Source organism: Pelodiscus sinensis, chromosome 5, assembly GCF_049634645.1.
Source record: "Pelodiscus sinensis isolate JC-2024 chromosome 5, ASM4963464v1, whole genome shotgun sequence".
In the NCBI taxonomy this organism is placed as follows: domain Eukaryota; kingdom Metazoa; phylum Chordata; order Testudines; family Trionychidae; genus Pelodiscus; species Pelodiscus sinensis.
Window position 1 is genome coordinate 41,070,514 of NC_134715.1, and position 19,248 is coordinate 41,089,761.

General features: G+C 39.4%; 1 protein-coding gene across 4 annotated transcripts in view; it reads left to right on the forward strand.

The window, feature by feature from the left end:
• The window catches only part of OTUD4 (OTU deubiquitinase 4), a 51,350-nt gene that overhangs the window by 11,870 nt on the left and 20,232 nt on the right, over positions 1–19,248 (forward strand). For 2 of the 4 annotated variants that reach the window (XM_075929874.1, XM_075929875.1), the window contains exons 5-14: positions 345–391; positions 3,558–3,630; positions 4,534–4,615; positions 5,569–5,701; positions 7,104–7,161; positions 7,551–7,665; positions 9,615–9,679; positions 11,469–11,569; positions 13,383–13,507; positions 13,610–13,790. In XM_075929874.1, coding sequence (XP_075785989.1) covers positions 345–391; positions 3,558–3,630; positions 4,534–4,615; positions 5,569–5,701; positions 7,104–7,161; positions 7,551–7,665; positions 9,615–9,679; positions 11,469–11,569; positions 13,383–13,507; positions 13,610–13,790 — 980 coding nt within the window. Of the gene's footprint in view, positions 1–344; positions 392–3,557; positions 3,631–4,533; positions 4,616–5,568; positions 5,706–7,103; positions 7,162–7,550; positions 7,666–9,614; positions 9,680–11,468; positions 11,570–13,382; positions 13,508–13,609; positions 13,791–19,248 lie in introns of those variants that run through there. The other 2 variants (XM_075929876.1, XM_075929877.1) reach the window with 2 other exon arrangements.

Consider the following 19,248-nt stretch of genomic DNA (forward strand, 5'->3'; position numbering starts at 1 on the left):
GGGAGGTATGCTTCTAAGTCAGTTTGCAAAATTTTACATACTGCTTGCTTGTGTTTGATAATTGTATCTTTAAAACTTTATTTTCATTATCTCTTATGTATGATTTCTAAATTTATGTAGAGAACAGTTGTGAAAAACAGCATCCGTACTCTAGTCCAAGTTACAAAATGTATGATTTTTCTGTTCCATAATTCAAAATGAGTGTGAATACATAAAGTAAAATCTTTAGTCAAAATCCAAGCTTAGAATGTTACATGTTATTTTTTTCTTTTATTGCATATATGGATACATTTAAACTTTACAAAGAAATTCTTTCAAATAAACTGTTTTCCTTTTCAATACAGGAATGGGTTGGACAAGTGGAAATAAGTGCCCTTTCCCTTATGTACAAGTAAGCAAAATGTTAATACCATTTAATACGGTAATATTTTCTATTATACGACCCATTTCAATTAATTGGGTGCATATATGAAGTATGTAGCTAATGAAACAATTGAAATATTAGGTCTTTGTCAACATAATGTTCTGTTATTTTAGCCCAACTATGTAAATAAAATATTACTTTCAAAGTACTTAGGTGAGCTTTAGGTGCATGAAGTTTCCAGTTGCCGCCTTGCGTGAGGTTCTATGCTTTTTGCATTTTAAGTTGTCAATGAGACTCAGTTTTAGAGCCACAAGCTCTGGATAGATGAAAGCGGATTGAACTGCTGGCCAGGACATATTTAGTCTGTAAAGACAAACTGCTGGTAGTCTTACTGCTTCATTATTTTTTGCTGGTTAGTTATGGGCCAGATGTAGCACTAATGTAGACCGATGCAACTCCATTGAAGTCAGTCATTTCACTTGCGAGTACCAGGACCAAATCTGGACTTATGTCTCTAGGCAGAATCATTTACATGCATTTGTAACTGGAGGGGGAAGGCGTCTGGCCTTCTCCCAGGGAGGCTTTGCTGTGGGCTCTGCAGTATAAAGCTTTATTTAAGCTTTATACTGCAGAGTCTGCAGCACATGTAGCTATGTAATTGCTAGGATTTTAGCGGTTACACGGTTACATTTTAAAACCACTTTATGTCCCTAGTTTGTGCTCCACCTAGGGATGTTAAATTTAGATTAATCAACTAATTGAATAGTGATGGAATTTGCAATGGCTATTTGATTAGTTGATAAGGGTACCTTCACCTTTGAAATGTAGCAAGATCCCCACCGGCTCTTGCTACATTTCAAAGGCAGAAGTGGCATGGGGAGCACAGAGCCAGCCGGGGGGGACTGCTTGAGTTCCCCACTGGCCCTGTGCTCCCGATGCCACTTCTACCTTGAAATGTACAAGAGCCCCCCAGAGGCTCTTGTATTTTTTCAAAAGCAGGTAGCATGGGATCAGGAAGGGGGCTGCTTGAGTCCCCAGCTGGCCCTGTGCTTCCCACAGTGCTGCTGCTTTTGAAATGTAGCAAGAGCCTAGTCGACTAGTTTCTTACATCCCTAGCTGTCACAGCCTTTGCTACTAGCTTTTTATTGCTTGGTGTTTGGTAATGTTTTCTAGATCCCCTGAAAAGAAATGGCTCATCTGGAAGACAGAAAAATTTAAGTCCAGAAGACTTAGAATACGTTTTTTCCTTTCAGAACTATTTCATGTAAATTTGTGCTTAGACTATTTTTCTATTTAGAAATACTTACCTATGAACACATAAATTAATCTTGCAGATCTTAGTAGTCATTTCCGATTAGTTTAGTAGAGGAAGAAATAGAGAAACATAGGGTATGTCTACACTACCCCGCTAGTTCGAACTAGCGGGGTAATGTATGCATACCGCACTTGCTAATGAAGCCCGGGATTTGAATTTCCCGGGCTTCATTAGCATAAGCGGGGAGCCGCCATTTTTAAATCCCCGCTGCTTCGAACCCCGTGTAGCGCGGCTACACGGGGCTCGAACTAGGTAGTTCGGACTAGGGTGCCTATTCCGAACTACCGGTACACCTCGTTTCACGAGGAGTACCGGTAGTTCGGAATAGGACCCTAGTCCGAACTACCTAGTTCGAGCCCCGTGTAGCCGCGCTACACGGGGTTCGAAGCAGCGGGGATTTAAAAATGGCGGCTCCCCGCTTATGCTAATGAAGCCCGGGAAATTCAAATCCCGGGCTTCATTAGCAAGTGCGGTATGCATACATTACCCCGCTAGTTCGAACTAGCGGGGTAGTGTAGACATACCCATAGTGATCACTGAACAAAGAACTAAAAAGGCGGGAATTTTATCCAGAGAATAAAGACAAATATAATATATACATTTAAGATTGACAGATTGATAATGTGGAAATGAAAGGGTAAAGATTGATACTCTTTCACTCATGTTCTTGTATGTCTTTAACTGAATTTTGCAGTTAGTTGGTATCACATTTTTATTTTATGTGCTATTTTTCAATTAATAAAAGAAAAGGTTTTTTAAAATGCAAATTTGTTATATTCTAATTCATAATATGGAATAGGCTCTTTGTGTTTGTGTGTATGAATCCTTCTAAGTGTGGCGTGATAGTTATTTCATCTTGAAAAGCATGTCTTTGTAAAAGATGAAACTCAGTTCTCATAAACATGCTGGATTGACAGCTCCTGAGATTGAAATTCTCTAACTGCACAACAGTTACTGTTGCAGGGATAGTCCAAGCTTCCTAATGTTGCCTCAGCAATGTGCTTCAACTCTGTTGTAGAAATAAGGAAGCAGCCTATTCTCCATGCGTATTATAACATTATTAATATTTGTATGCAAAGTAGCAATTGGGTTGCAAATGGTCACTACATTTCACTAGCCATTTGACAAGAAATGAAACAATTTAAGAGGTCTCTATACACTGTTACTTTGTTGATTACAGTACTTTAACCCTTAAACTAGTGGAGTGAGAAATTCTATGAAAACTTTGAATAAATACTTGGGGGAGAGAGGAACATCCTAACTAAAAATACCTTATGGATTTGTCCAAAGTACAACACTGAATGTCATGTCTCACGTTTACAAGTTTAACTTTTATTAGTTTCATGCAGTGCTTTGACTTGCTCAGAGTTAAAAAACCTAGGTGTTTTCTTTTGTTTTAGTGCACAATTTGTGTGTTTTGTGTTTTAAATCTGAAAACTAGCATTTTTTTTTAACTTATAAATATTGCTGTGGTGCTATCTGGAAGTAATAGTTCAGTAACATCATGACCCTATTGTCCTCTATGGACTGAGTTTCTACAAGATGTAGCATGGCCAAGGATTCCTGTGATGCGCTGCCTCACCTCTCCAGGGGGTGAACCATAGTGCACCACAGGAGATGTAGTTCAACCTGAGAACTTAGCCTATATAGGAAAATAAGAGTACAAAGCAACTAAACTACAACTCTCATAAGGTGCTGCATCAGGAGCTGCAAAATATTTTGGATTTGAATTTCTGTTCAGAAAATCAAAATTTTCGGTGGTGAATAAACCAATTTTTTATTAAACTAACATTATTCACTGTTTCTTTTGAGTTATTTTAAGCATTTTTTTTTAAGCTCAGATATTCCTTGAATTCTCACTCGAATTTTTTTCTCTAGGAAGGATTTTATAATATATCAGGAACCAAATGCTTCACCTTCACATGTCACTGAAAATGGCTTTCCTGACCAGGTAAAACCAAAGCCAAATAAAACTATTTTTAAGACGAAGGTGCACTTACAAATTAAAATGTTCTTAAACAAAATACGTAATCACAAATGTCATAGAGGTTGGACTGCTCCGGTCCAGCACCCTTGGGACCTGACTGATCCCAAACAAGGGAATTTGCCAGACCAGGGGAGATCTCCAGCTATTCACCTCCCCAGCCCACTACCTCTCCCTGCTGCTGGCCCTAGCTGCCCCATCTCTCCTCATCCAGGGCTACTGTGTCCCTGGTCCAGCTGCTGGGGCTGCCAGCCCTCTTGCCACTGGGCTCCCAGCCAGGACTCCCTGGTCTCCAGGCATTGACAGACCAAAGAGTCCTGGTTTTAGGAGGTCCAACCTGTATTAGTAATGTATATTTTTAGTAGCTTAGGACTTGTTACAATTTGAGTGTCACAGTCTTCTCTTCATAATGAAAAAAACAAACAGATTAAAACAGTGTAGCCCCTAATTTTGGAGGCTTAATAGAATGAAGCAACAGAATGCAGTTATGCAATAAGAATAACTCTTATTGTGATACACTGTATGTTTATATTTGGTAATTATTCAGTTTGATACTAATATGTAGTTGGTTTATTTAAATGGGGCGAGTCTTAAATTCCTTATTATTGGTGCATAATGTCAAATTATCTGCTACAAATCAAACCTCTTATCTAATTTTTTTCCTGTATTAGCAGAATTTTTTATGTGACTAGATCCAGTGAATAGCCACAGAAAATGTTCGCTATTTTTATGTCTAGAAATTATGAAGCCCTGAAAATTTTGCAACACAATATGTGGATGCATAGAACTGCATTAAAAGTGTTGTTAACTTTATAAAATCATCACACAATAAATCACTTGTTTAAATATCCTTTCTCTGTTCTTCCCTAGGTACTACTGTGTTTTTCAAATGGAAATCACTATGATATTGTTTATCCTATAGAGTATACACAAAGAGCTGCTTTGTGCCAATGTAAGTACTATTTTGGTTGGTAAGCTTCTCATTAAAGCATGTGGCTTCACCAAAGGTCCAAAAAAGCGATCACCTTTTGTTTTGAGCTATTAATACATTTTCATCTAGATTTCTTTTCCTTTGCTTAAAGTATATTGTATTAAAACATACCATTGTAGTGATGTGGTTTTCAACTCATGTAGAACTACATCTAATTAAGGCTGCATCATTGTCGCCAGACACTTCAGTTATGATCTTGTCATCTTTTGAAACATGATTAAATTGATTGTGTGTAGTAAAGGAAAGAGAGAAGTATTTATCGTAGGTAAAGCTAAATGCAAAAGAAATAGCTTATTTCTTCTTTATTAGGTCTGGATTCTAATTATCATTTAGACTTCACCTCCTAATTCATAGTGAATTGCATTATCACTTAGTCACAGCAGCAGTTGTATATCTGTATTTAAACATTGAGAGAATGTCATTGTTAATTTTGGAGTCTTAGCATGTCTGAATTTCCACTCAAGTCAGGAGTGTTAATGAGCATGAATGAGAATTGTAGGGTTAGCCCTTAAATGAACTTTGTCTTTTGGATTCTTTTATTGGTATTTGCTGTAGTGCTCAAAGGCCTCTATTTCAGTATGAGGGGCCATTGTGCCAGGTACTCTACAGACATTGCCCTATTGAAAAATCAAGGCCTCAGTGTGCATGCCCATGTAATTGCACAATTGGTGTCAAAGTCACTACCTCAAAGAGCTGAGGGCTTACTTTTTAGTAGTGCTGAGCACTCTCAGTTGAAATCGATGGGGACTCCACTTGTAAAAATCTGGTTCCTATAGTCTGTAAACTATAACTCCATTTCTTCTTCAGGTAACATTTCAAAAATTTTCTTGACACCATTTAAAATAAACTCAGCATTTATGGAGGAACATTTCATTTGCAGTTATTAAGTTTGAATGTATTTTTTTTTCTCCCAGCTCTTCTTTATGAGCTGTTGTATGAAAAAGTATTTTGTATTGGTGTGAATAAAATCCTAGTGGAACTAAGCATGACAGAAGAAAATAATGGTAACAGTGAAGTGTCTGATTCAGATTCAGAAGACAACTGCAAGTAAGAGATATTTTAAAATTAATTAATTATTAAATTATGGTTGAGCAATTCATAGTGATTAGATATTCAGTAGAGCTGTTGGAACAAAATTTTCATTTTTATAAACACTTTTAAAGAGAAGAAAAAGATCAAGGGCAAATTGTAATGTGCAACAAATTATGAAATTTGTACTTTTAACTAGATAATATATAGGATTTTGTGGTGGTTTATGCCTGTATTCCAAGTTTGGATCACATGTATTAGAGAAAGTGCTACCCCCACTACATTCCCCCTCTTTCTGTCAAATTGCAGAAGTCTTTCTCTGGGGAATTTGGCAGTGTTCCAGCTCCATATATGGAGGAGGGAATGCAATGAAGTATGGGGACTGGCCCTGCTGGATTCTTATGATGCTGAAAACCATGAGAGGAAGCTTGTGGAAGCTTCTACAGAAAAGTCAAATTCTGATCTTGTTGACTCCATAGGCAACATTGGAATTATTCCAGATTTACAATGCTCTCAGTTATGTCAGAATTTAGACAAAAATCTGCTTCAACTGCTTCCCCTTCTGTTGGGGATTCTGGGTCAATTGGGGTGATTCCCAGCAGCATGGCTTTTGTAGTATGTCAGTGTATAGATGCTTATCTGGATATGATGCTACATCATAAGATGTTTTTGCAACCAAGATGGCATATAGTCACTTGAAACTTGACTGAAACCTAAATTCATTTTAGTTTTGACTTTTGCTCATTGGAAATCTGGATAAAGCTAGTGCATGTAACTGTACTCCTGTCTTAACACAAATGGATATACTTTGATGCTTTTGTTAAGCAATATTATTTTTTTCATGTTATTAGGAAGCAGCATAGTGTGTTTCTTTAATGGTTTATCTGGAGGGAACTTTTTTTAAGAGTAAATCTAATTTTTATAGAAATAAAAACTTTGCCATAGCTGCTATTATGTAATGAAGTAGTGAAGAGTTTAAATACAGAAGATGAAATTTTCTTAGAAATAAGATATTTTATTTCCCCTCTGTTCATGGGAAGCAAACTTTCCAATGCAGCAGGTATAGAAGATGAGGGAAACCTATAAGGACCAGACTTAGGCTAGGTAATAAATATGGGTTGATTAGAGGGCCTCGTTTGTTTCTTCAGTTGAGTTGTGTTCTCTCGGGTCTGATTACTGAAGTTTCATCAAAAGGACTTACATTTCCTATTTGAAATTTTTACTGAGTGAGTTGCTAAATCTAATTTGGAACTGTACAGAATTTTATTTATGCATGTAATGAGTAGCTTTTTATTTTTGGGAACTTAGTAATTATGAAGGTTAGGGGTTATTGTTGTGTATATAATATGGAAGGTATTTCTGACCTGTGTGAGAGTCCTAATTACAACTACTATAATTTAAAACGTCTTCTCCTTTCCAGAAGTAAAACTACTGCAGTTACTGATATGAATGGATTAAAGTCTCTTTCTGGCAGCAAGGTATTTTTACATTAACATTTCTTCCTACTTAGTTGTACTTGCCTGTATTTTACAGAGGTGTTAGTGTTTCTCAAGTAACTTGAGTTACTTCATTTTTTAGGTAGGGTACATTAGGAAAACTATAGCTTTTAAAATTATATTCAGATTTGCATTTGAAATGTCAGGATTAGGGACCCTTTTTATTGCTTAGTGAAGTGTGTAGCTTCATTGCTATATGTTGAAAGGAAATTCCCTTGACTTATACTTTCATAGGTAGCTGTTAATGCTTTTATGAGCACCTAAATGCTTTACATACCAGTTTGAATCTTATGTGAATGAAAAGATAGTAAATGAGTGGCTATAAAGCTGCATGAATTTGGCCACTTACTACTTCGTTCTGTTTTGCACAGCACCTTAAGAACAATGGAAATCCCACCTCATTTTTGCCTAAAAAAATTCTTAAGTCACTCAATCCATCAGTTTACAGAAATGTTGAATATGAAGTTTGGCTACAATCAAAACAGGGTAAGTTAGCATTTAAGGCCCCATCCACAGCCCATCTCTTGCAAGTCGATCTATAAGCATGGGCCCTGTGAGTCCCCAGTAATGCTATGAGCAGGTTCAGAGATCTGCCCACATAAGTCAGCTTGCAGATTCAGGCTTAGTCTACACTGCAGGCTTCTTGTGCAAGAGCACACCCACACCTCAAAGCGCATTGCAAAAGTGGTGTGCTTTGCGCAAGAGAGCGTCCACAGTGCATGGATGCTTTTGCACAAGAAAGCTCTGATGGCCATTCACAGAATGTGAATTTTTCTCAGAGGTTTCTTGTGCAAGAAACCCCTCTGAAGCATCCACACTTGCCTTTTTGCACAATAGTTGTAGCACAAAAGGGAGTGAGTTATGCCTTGTAGAAGGAGGTTTACCTACACTGGCAAAAGCCCTCTGTTCTGCCATTTTAATACTGATTTACTTGCGCAAAAGCGCATTTAAGGTGTGGATGCTCTGCAGGTATTTGTGCAAAAATGGCCATTTTTGCGCAAAGACCTTGCAGTGTAGATGTACTTTCAGGGACTAAGTGATTATTTCTGTTCCAAGATTCTAAAGCAGTGGTCTCTACCTTTAACCACAAGATCACTTTTTCAATTTAAGTGCAATGTAAGAGCTACCTCAAACCCAAATACCCTTCCTCCACTTCCTTCCCATCCCTTCTTTGAGGCTCTGCCCCTGCTCTACCCCTTCTCCGAGGCCTCACTATGCTCACTCCAACCCACTTCCTCCCCCATACTCACTCAGTTTCACCAGGCTGGGATAGAGGGTTGGGGTGCAGGCTCTGGTCTTAGGCCAAAGGGTTTGGAGTGTGAGAGAGGCTCTAGGCTTGGTCCAGGATGGGTTTCAGGATATGAGCTTGGGTGCAGGGGGTCTTAGGTCTGGGGCAGGAGGTTGGGTACAGAAGGAGGTTCAGGGCTGGGGCGGGTTCAGGAAGCAGGATCTGGCTGGGTACTGTTTAACTCAGACTGCTTCTGGGTGGTGGAACGGAAGGGTTAAGGCAGCTTACTCTTGCTCTGGTTCTGCACCACTCCTGAAAGCAACTGGCATGTTCAGTAATGGTTCCATGGCACCATGTGCTGCCCCTCATCTACTGGCACTGAGCCCACAGCTTCTTCTGGCATGGTTCCTCATTACTGATCAATGGGAGCTGCAGGAGTGGTGTCTGCAGGCAAGGACAGCATGTGGAGACCCCCTGCTTTGCCTTTCTCAGGGGCTGCAGGGACATGCCAGCCACTACCAGGAGCAGCAATTACCATAGGAATAATTACTCCAGCCATGACAGGTTAGGCATTTTAGAACTCACTACTCAAAGGAATTAAATTTAAACATTAGAGAGAAATGAAAATTATGAAACTCGCAGACCTGTCAAAAACCAAAAAGTAAACCACTTTGCAAGCAGTAAAAGAAATATCTCCCCATGTATGCATTGGGTCAGAAGATGAGACTGAAGGACAGTGTGTGTTTGTGAGAGAGACAGACAGACAGACACACACACACTGTGTGAAAGTGACAGAGATTTGCATTGCCAAGTTCTCTCCATACCCTCTGTGTGAAGATAGGGTATAGGAGTGTGAGGAGGAGGGACACTGACATCAGAGCTCTCTGTCTTGGCCTTCCCACACCCTGCACAGCAAGCAGGAGGCTTACAAGGGGGGCAGCTCCAAGGGGGAGGGCAGGAGCAGCATGACAGTAGTTGGAGGGGCAACTGAAGAACCAGCACTCCATGGCTCCCTGTCCAAACTGCTCAGGATCACCTGTCAGGGGCTCCAAGATCTACTGGTAGATCCCGAGCTACTGGTTGGTGACCACTGTTATAAAAGATAACAAGTTAAATTAAATTAGATGGTATTTTGTTGCAGTGCCTACACTATTTTTATAATAGGTGGAAAATTATTTTAATTGTTATATACTGATGTTGTTTACAGATCAGCAAAAACGGGATTTTTCAATTGCTGCTGGCATGCAATATTCAGTTGGCGATAAATGTAAAGTAAGTAGTTGGTTGAAACAGTAACTTCTGTACCTTCTGTCCTAGAGATTAATTTTCCCTTGACTTTTGGTTTAACTGCATTGTTAATATTTTCTATTTTGCTTACAGTTAACTGTGTGTGCTCATTATATGAATACCCTGAGTTGGAAACTCTTCCAATAAAGATTCAGTAGGATGCGCATGAGGAGCATGAAGTGTGACAAAATTTATTGTGCAAAATGCCTCATTTATGTGCTTAACTTCCCAAGTTATATTCAGTCGGGCAGTTGATGTGCTTCAGTTGAAACACAGGCATAAGTATTTGAAGGCTCAGGGCCTAAGACCCCATCCAAAAACTAACTTGTGCGCCTCTCTCAAAGTTTTGTACCCAATCTTGATTTTATGATTGTAGAATAAGTTGGGTGTGGGGTTTTTTTTTTTTAAGTTTCTAGCTAGGAATAAAATAGTTGTTTTCTGCAAGAATGCTGGTGATATCTACAGTGAAAAAGGATGAAGACACTGAAGCAGAGTTAGTAAGATGGAGATTTTGCTTTAAGTAGTGTTCCCAACCATGCCCTGTGAAAACTATTGAAAGTAATGGAAAGCTTGTTCATTTTCGGCATTATTAGTACGAATTATAAGAAAAAATGTAATTACTAAATGTAATATCCGAGCACACATTATTGGAACAGGGAAAAGTGGCATCTGTACTTCTGAATTTCCTGCTTGAAAAAATAGTGATTGGATGCTTGAAAACAATAAATGTTGACTCAAAACCAAGTGGGGAAAATGTTAATAGTTAACCATATTTTCATTATGCATCCAGCATTCTACTGTATTATTGTAATACCTAGAGGATCTATTTTGGATTCAGGGCTCCATTATGATAGGCACTATATGCACATATTCTCTTTGCTCCTGGGATTTTAGAATCCCTGTGTATGACAGGATGAAGATACCTGCATTTAAAAAACAACCCCCATAACAAACTAACGACCAAGTGGGATGAGGAGAACAGGATAAAGAAAACTGTGAAACATGTGATAAGTGTGGTATCAGCACATAAAATGCCCATAAACTTTTTATTGTTTCTTAATCTTAGAAATGTAAAGATTTTTGTCTGCATAAACTGGAGTTAATCATGACTGTTTGGTTTTTTTAAAATAAAATACATGGGTTTTTGTTTTTGTTTTTGTTTTTTTTGTTTTAATAAAAGCACTAACAATGTTTAAGGAGGTAAACTTCGAAAGGACTGGCAGTATTGTATTTAGCATCCCTAGGATGCTACATTAATAAAGTCCCATCCTGTGTCCAAAATATGTTTGCTACAATTTTAACCAAGAAGAACATTAGCACTCTTTCAAAATAGTAAACTGCTATCCTAACCTCTGATGGATTTCTTGCTTTTTTTTTTTTTTTTTTTTTTTTAATTCCAAGTAGCTTGAAGGCTATAATTTTCTCCAAAGCTTTATAGAGTATTACTGCTGGGGAATCGTGTGTGTGTGTGTGTGTGTGTGTGTGTGAGAGTTCATTCAAACAAGTAGTATGGCTAAAATTTACCCCTTTGATTATTTTTAACACTGTCACTGAAGTAACATTTCTTGATGTCTCCCAGGACTTCTATTATTTCCAGAGTGAGTGGGAGGGGACCTTGGGGGAGGAAGGGGAGATCAAGGAGCAGCTGTTGACATTGCTGAGTGTTTGAGGCCTATACCATCTATTTCTTTTTTTTTGGGGGGGGGGGAGAGGAGGGGTATGTTCTTAATGTAACACTCACAATGTTTTTTTTTTCCCTAATATTTTTTCACAGGTGCGCCTAGATCCCAATGGGAAATATTATAATGCCCATATCCAAGAGGTTTGCTCTGATAATGGGCCATTTGTTGTTTTTGTAGAAGAGCTTGGAGAAAAGTAAGTAAACATTTTTATGTAGACGTTTATCATATAGAACTTTATTATTAATGCAGCTTCCCCCCTTCTGTGTTTGACACCAGCTGTTTGATCATTTTACTATAGCACTACTTTATATCGCATTTCAACAGCAGCTGAAACTCTCTGCACAATGTAATGTTGCTATTACAAAAGGGTTAATTTAATCCCCCACCCCATCTACACAAAGCATAAAAACATCTTGTAGCAGTGTGTCTGTGGAAATTATGGTATATTTATTTTTAATAAAGTCAAATTAGAGCATTTTCTGTATAAACTTCAAACCTAGATAGTAAGCTACTGCCCCACCAGGGAATTATTGCTAATGTTTCTATATACTTGCATGCTAGAACTGTAGCTAAGTTTTAATGTTAAAAGTATTGTGAAGGGAATAACAGAATCATGTAATAGCTAATTAACTCTTTACATCTCCCTGATTTCATGCAGAAAGAGCTATGTGTTGATTGAAATAGTACTCATGTATTTTTCTCCAGACATCATGGCAACATAATGGCTCAGTTATCTGAGCCATCTCTATTAGGTTGTATTGCAGGGACTGTAACTTCTTTCAATAGGACTCCTATTTTTCTTTGTTCTAGACTGCATAGCTTTTCCAGGGTAGTTTCCAAAAAAGCAGACGTGTTCTTTCGGCATCCCTGTATTCCCCTCAGAGAGGAATAAGGGATGTTCTGAAAGAGGAGTTTTTTCCAAAATTTGGCCCCGTGTAGACAGGTCAAACTTGAGAAAAGCGTCTCCTGATCACAAAAGGGTTGAGTACAGTTGTTGAGGGAAATCTCTCAAATGCTAAGGTTTGTAGGGAGGACACCAGACAGGGAACACTTTCTCCAGCCATAACACTGGGAAGGAATGAGACACTGGGCAATTGCAATGTCATCTTGCAAAAATGTATTTTATGTTGTAAATTTGCTATAGTAACTGCCTTGTGTGATTTTAATAGGTGCTTGAAGTAACAATCAGTTACATATCCGCTTGAACCATTAACTCACACCCACCTCCGCTCCCTCAGACCTGAATAACTTCATTTCAGATAATTCAAATGCCACTTTCAGTTATACTGTCTGCCTAAATAAAAGTAATCAATGTTCAGTGATTTAAAGCTGGTTTATACTTGTCTATATCCCTAAATCTGTCATGGAGTTCCTGCTGGATTTATCTGCCTAGTGTGACATTCTGTAAGATTAAGAAAAGCCCTGTAGTTTTCAAAACAAGGAATATGTACTTGTTTGTCCACAAAGCTTTAGAAAGTGCTGATAAAGTTGTCTGTCATAATATTTTCTTTAATTTGCTTTATAATGACTATTTAATCAAAGGGTGAAAGGTACACATAGTCCCTGATTTCATGACTAGAATGTTCCTATTATCCCCCTCTGCCTTACTTTAATGTCCTGACACACAGACATCTATTTCATATGTGAAAACTGATAAGCTATTCCTCCTCTTTTCTGTAAATTTTTTAACAAAACTTGTGTTTGGGTTATATTCATCAGCAAATATTTTTGAGTTAATATTGCATGTATTCTATACAAATGGTTGAATACTGTTTCAGTTTGGAGTCTTATTTATTTTTCTGAGAACTCAAAACTATAAGGTGTGTTAATTTTATTTCTCCCTTGGTTAGCCTCATGCAATGGGTAAAATACAAGAGCAAGAAAACTTGAATATAGTTCTCTCAGGAGCAGAAAAGAGCCATCTGTTGTAGGTAAACATCTGGTGCTAATTATTCAAACCCCAGTGCAGTCTATAGACCTCTTTATATTTTTCTCCTGTTATGCAGGCATTCTGTCTCACTGAAAAGCCTTAAACCACTTCCACAGGCATCTCCTATGGAGGGCTGGAACACTGTGTCAGGGAAAAAGATAAAAAAATTCTCTTCAGCATGTGGACAAAATGTTCAGTCTGGTAAGATTCTTATCCTTTCTAATTGTAGAAAAGTTGGTTGCCAGGTGTGCTGTCTGGTAATTGTGAGAAATATCTTATAAAATGTTTTTGCACTTGTCACAGAAGCAGACTGCAGAGGGCCAAAGAATCAAAGCAAACCAATAAAAACCCAGTCAGTGCTATCTCCTCGACAGCAGTATGCTGTGGGAACCAGACAGCATCAGTTCTCATGTTCTGGATCACAGTCTCAGCAGATATCTACTGAGCACAAAACTCTGGGCAGAAATCCATCCCAGCCTGTAAGGTAAAACGAGAAATAATATTTTCATTCTTTTGGGCCTTGGCCATTTACACCTCAAAAGCTTGTTTCTGATGCATCCCAGCTGATCATAAATACCAAGTGTGTCACATATGGAAATATCCTTCAGAGACCTTGTAGTATTAAATGTATGTATTATTGTGGGCTGGGATTATGTGAAACCTCTTTAGAGAGGAGATGTGACAGAATCATAGAATAATAGGACTGGAAGGGACCTCAAGAGGTCATCGAGTCCAGCCCCCCGCCCTCAAGGCAGGACCAAGCTCCGTCTACACCATCCCTGACAGATGTCTATCCAACCTGTTCTTAAATATCTCCAGAGAGGGAGATTCCACCACCTCCCTTGGCAATTTATTCCAATATTTGACCACCCTGTCAGTTAGGAATTTTTTCCTAATGTCCAATCTAAACCTCCCTTGCTGCACTTTAAGCTCATTACTCCTTGTCCTGTCCTCAGAAACCAAGAGGAACAAATTTTCTCCTTCCTCCTTGTGACACCCTTTTAGATATTTGAAAACCGCTATCATGTCCCCCCTTAATCTTCTTTTTTCCAAACTAAACAAGCCCAGTTCATGAAGCCTGGCTTCATAGGTCATGTTCTCTAAACCTTTAATCATTCTTGTCGCTCTTCTCTGTACCCTTTCCAATTTCTCCACATCTTTCTTGAAATGTGGCGCCCAGAACTGGACACAGTACTCCAGCTGAGGCCTAACTAGTGCAGAGTAGAGCAGCAGAATGACTTCACGAGTTTTGCTTACAACACAGATGTGAGAATTAGTTGTTCAACAGACTATATTGAGATTACACCTGGCAAGTAGGGACTTTTGGGATAGTAAGTGTTAAGTGTATTTCCTGGGGAATCCCTAAGGAGAGGTTAATGCAAATTCCCCAATTCTAGTTATGCAAAAAAAATAGCCTTTTGAAGTTACATCCTGAGGAGCGGGTCATTTTATGCTGTTACAGAAGGCCAAGATCAAAGGCCTGAGCTGTATAAAGCAATATGCCCTCAGGCCCATGACTGGTGGTGGACCCAGGGCTCCCTGCACCATTACTGCAGGAGCAGCTGTAGCTGGAGGCACCCCCACCGCCACATCTTGCCCTGGGAAGTCTGTTGGCTTCTCTGTTTGCTCAGCCTGGGGTCTGGTTCTGGACTGAAAAAAAGATGAACTTGTAGTTACAGGGAAAATCCACTCCTTCACCTTGAAGTACTAAAATGAATTGGACCCCTGTGTTGGAACCGGGGTGATGTCTGGTAAGCTCTTTAGCATGTGTGCAGGTTCTTTTATTGTTTTCTCTGTAATGCTTTTTACCTTAAGCAGCTCATTTATTCTTGGAAGGAGCAGGGTGGTAACTTATAACTGCAGGCAATATTTTGGTCATAGCTCTCAGAGAAAAAGCAGAGCACGGTGGTGGCTTTTTTTTAGGTGGCCTGGCTTGCTGGGGATATCACAGTGATAAAGCAGGGAGCTGTGCTGTCTTAAAATCCCTGTTAAGAGAAAATGAAATGTGGACCCCCACCCAATAGAGGTGATGGCTGGAAGCTGGAAGTCTAAAATACATACCCTAAGTGGACTATGAACAGAGTTGGGAATATTGTGTCTCGCTTTCAGGACGCTTTGCGTGGAACTTGTGCTAATTAAGGCAGAGAATATGACAGGATATCAATGTATTACTTTTGCTGGCAGTTTTGTTGTTGTATTAATAGCTTATTGTAGTGCATAAGGGCCAACCAAGAATGGGGATCCCTTTGTACTAGGTGCTGAACAAACATAGTAGAAGAGTGTTCCATCTCCAAAGAACTTACAATCTTAATAGACAAGACTAGAGGTAGAGGAAGATGTAACACCCAAATAGTGTGTCAGGAAAAAAAATCATTTTGTATGGCTAAAAACTGCCTCGAAAAAGCCTTTTGAGTTTCTATCATACTCATTAGGGTCTTTACAAACAGAATCTTTAAGTATAAAGTTAATCTTCATGATAAAAATGGGGATGCGTGGGTGGAAAGGTACAGACACTAGTAGAAGCAGTTACTTTATAAACAGTAGTAAAATAATGTCATTTACATGTATATTGTTTGCTGTCCTGGTATTTTAACTTTGCTGTGTATGGAGGAACTTCTTTTCTATCCCCAAGATCTGCTTTTATTTTTTAACAGCACATGTCTAAAATCACATTACTATAGCTATAGATTTAGGTACTTAGCAGATGATTTCTCTTGAATTATGACAACTCTTTGCAGATGTTTACCCAGAGTATGGATTTCATCGTGTGGCTGATTAACCGATAAGCAAAAGATTATTGGTTAATGCTATAGACTAAGTGCTTCTCCTCCCCCCCCCCCCCCCCCCCCCCCCCGGGCAAGTAAAATTTTTAGCAGGTTGGCCAGCGGCCTAGCTCACGAGTCTGGGACCTACCCTCTCTGCAGCTCTGCATTTGAAGTGTATTGGGAGCCAGATGGGCAGGCAGCCTGGCTCAGTTCTGGCTCATGCCGGATCTGGAAGCTCAGACCTCTCCCCCCAGGCTGGGGCTGCTGCCATCCCGTGCTGCTGCCTCTGGATCAGAGGCAGCAGCGTGGGGCAACAGGCAGCCGGTCTGATAGGGGAGCTGGTTTTTAAACTGGCTCTCCTTGCAGACCAGCTGCTGCCTGGCACCCCATGATACAGAAGCAGCCACACAGAGTGGCAGGGGACTTCTTGGGAGTGGGGCCAGAGCACCCTGGGACTATAGAATAGTCGAGTAACTGATAAGAATTCATTAGGTTAATCGACTATTCAATTAACCAATATTTAACATCCCTAACCCAGAGACATGAGATCAGAATTTATTTTGTAATTAAATATCAGTGTCGCTTGATGAATTCACAATATGCAAAGCATTAAATAAACCTTCAAATGCAGGATATTTTCTGTTTCTGAGAATAATTCTTTTATGAGAAATAGAATTAAGCTTGTATGCTTGTACTTAAGCTTGGATGCATATAAATGTTAACATACGGAAAGAATGAATAGGAAATGTGGCTTTGTTTCCTGAAATGAGTGTGTTTTCTGTTCCTCTGACATTGATTTAAATTCTTAAATTTAAAGATTCTTAATTTGACAGTGTGTTGTGAAACTGCAAAACAAAGACACTTTTTAGAAGCACTTCTAACTTTTGATTTAGTCTGTGATACTGAAGTAAGTTACGAAATCTTGCTCTAAAGTAACTCTCTTGTATACAAGTTCATCACAAGACTTTGACATGGTAAAACGTTTGCTTTGTTCCATTTAATGCAATAAGTTGGAAAAGATTTCTGTTGTATCTCTTATATAGTGAAGAAAAGTACATCACACTAATAAATAGCATCTCTAGTGCTGCCTTATTCTTATGTTAAAACAGGGTAGAGTATGCTTCCACCCTTCTTTAGGGGGTATAAATCTGGCATTTCAGCTGCAGTGAATGCTCATCAGCAGGCCAGTTCTGAACCACTCTTTTTTTTAGAGTAGAGTTTTTTGCTCACCTTTTTTTTCATACTTGGGTATAGTAGATAGTACTCTCTTTGGAGCACAACTGCAGCCAGAGCGAAACACTATAATTTGGGTATTTATATAGGCACCTCTTGCATATGACTGAGCAGAAACAGACACGTTTTTCAAGGGGAAATGAGTTGGGGGAGGATCAAAGTGATTTAGGCAATGGAAGGGCATTCATTTTGATCAGTGCCTCTAGGACAAGCTTTAGGTATTACAGAATTTCAGAATAATTTAGAAAATGTTTTAAAATCTTTCTCCAATATTCTCCATTTAAAAGTTGGACTCAAGATCGTTGGACTACAACTCAACTCCTCAATTAATTTTATATTTATTTTCACTGTCAGACTTGTCATTTGCTAGTCCATCATCATTACTGAATCTCTATCAAATTTTCTCTGCTTTTTGTAACTTGTATTGACTGACAATGTGGGATTCCCAAAAATACTGGAGGGAAAAAGTCTTTTCAGTTGTTAACATGTGTGATCCTATGGGTTTCAGCTTTGGTATGTAGGGAGAAGGAGTCCTCTTTTTAAAACACACTGTTCAGGTTGGCCAGAAATTTTATATAATCTTCAGCATGGTGGCAGGTATTACTGGAAAAACAAACTAATATATTCTTAGGGCATGTCTACACTAGGAAATTATTTTGAAATAATTACTCCTGAAATAATTTTGAAATAGCATGTCCATACCACGGAGAAGCATCAAAATTAGTCGGAAGCAAGCTCCATTAATGTGGATGCACTACCTCAATTTAGAGCCCCAGAAAGCACTAGGGAGTAATTAGTTTGGCTTACTCTGGGAAGTAGTTATTTTAAAATAGCGGCACTGCAGTGTCCACATTACTGCTAGAGTAAAACTCCAGTTGTCTAGCATCCAGTGGTCCGGCACTCCCAATAGTCCCGCACCAACTGGAACCCGGAAGTACTCCGGCCAGCTGGACAATTGGAGCTGCTCCGCTCTGCTTCCCCAAGTCCACTGCTGCCGCTGCTGAAACTGATCAGTGGCAGACTTGGAAGAAGTGCAGAGCAGAGCAGCTGGGGTGCTGCCGGGTTGGTCCCACAGCGCTGCCCCTGAGCAGCGCTGTGGGACCAACCCGGCAGCACCCCAGCTGATCTGCGCCTCTTCCCCAAGTTGCCGCTGCCACTTGCAGCCCCAGCTGGCCTGTCGCCAGTGGCTGCGCGGGGCTTCCCCCGCCTCCCTGCAAAATGGTGGAGGGTTCGCCCCACGACGAGCCGTTCCCCGCTGCCCCCCAGACTGCCTTCTGGAGTACCTCCTGATACTCCGGCATATCCAATAATCCGGCACCCCCTGGGTCCCAAAGGTGCCGGATTATTGGAAGTTTACTGTATTTGGAAATTAGCATTATTACTCATGGAAAGCAGTTACTGTTTTGAAATCCTCAGCCTGTTATTTTGAAAAATGGGCTTGGTAATGTGGATGCTATGCTTGTTGTTTCGAAATAAGGAGAGTTACTTCGAAATAACTCCCTACTGTAGACCAGGGTTTACTGCTCATGACCCTTAAACAAAGGCTTAATATGAAGCTGTTCTCAAATATGGGAGTGCTGAGTTGCTTTTCCTTAGTTTTCCTCAATATTTTTTGAGCAATCTAACAGTAAAAACATTTAATTATCTCAAATATGAAATAAGTGTGTTTTATTAGTCACAATAATGAAAGTCACAGTCCACATATGAATAGAGAGATACTCTGCGGTCCTCCTCCCTCCATTTGTGTCCCTGGATAGACAGAGGAAACTCTGAAATGGAAGCAGATGGTCAGGATATTCAGAGATTTAATATTCCATTTGGATTAGGCACTATGACAATCTAAAGTAGGTTGTAGGGTATAGTAATAAAATTGTTAATTCAGCCAATCAAAACTTAGCCTTTAATAGCTATGAATTCTCTGCTCTCAGTTGACTCTTTGATCTG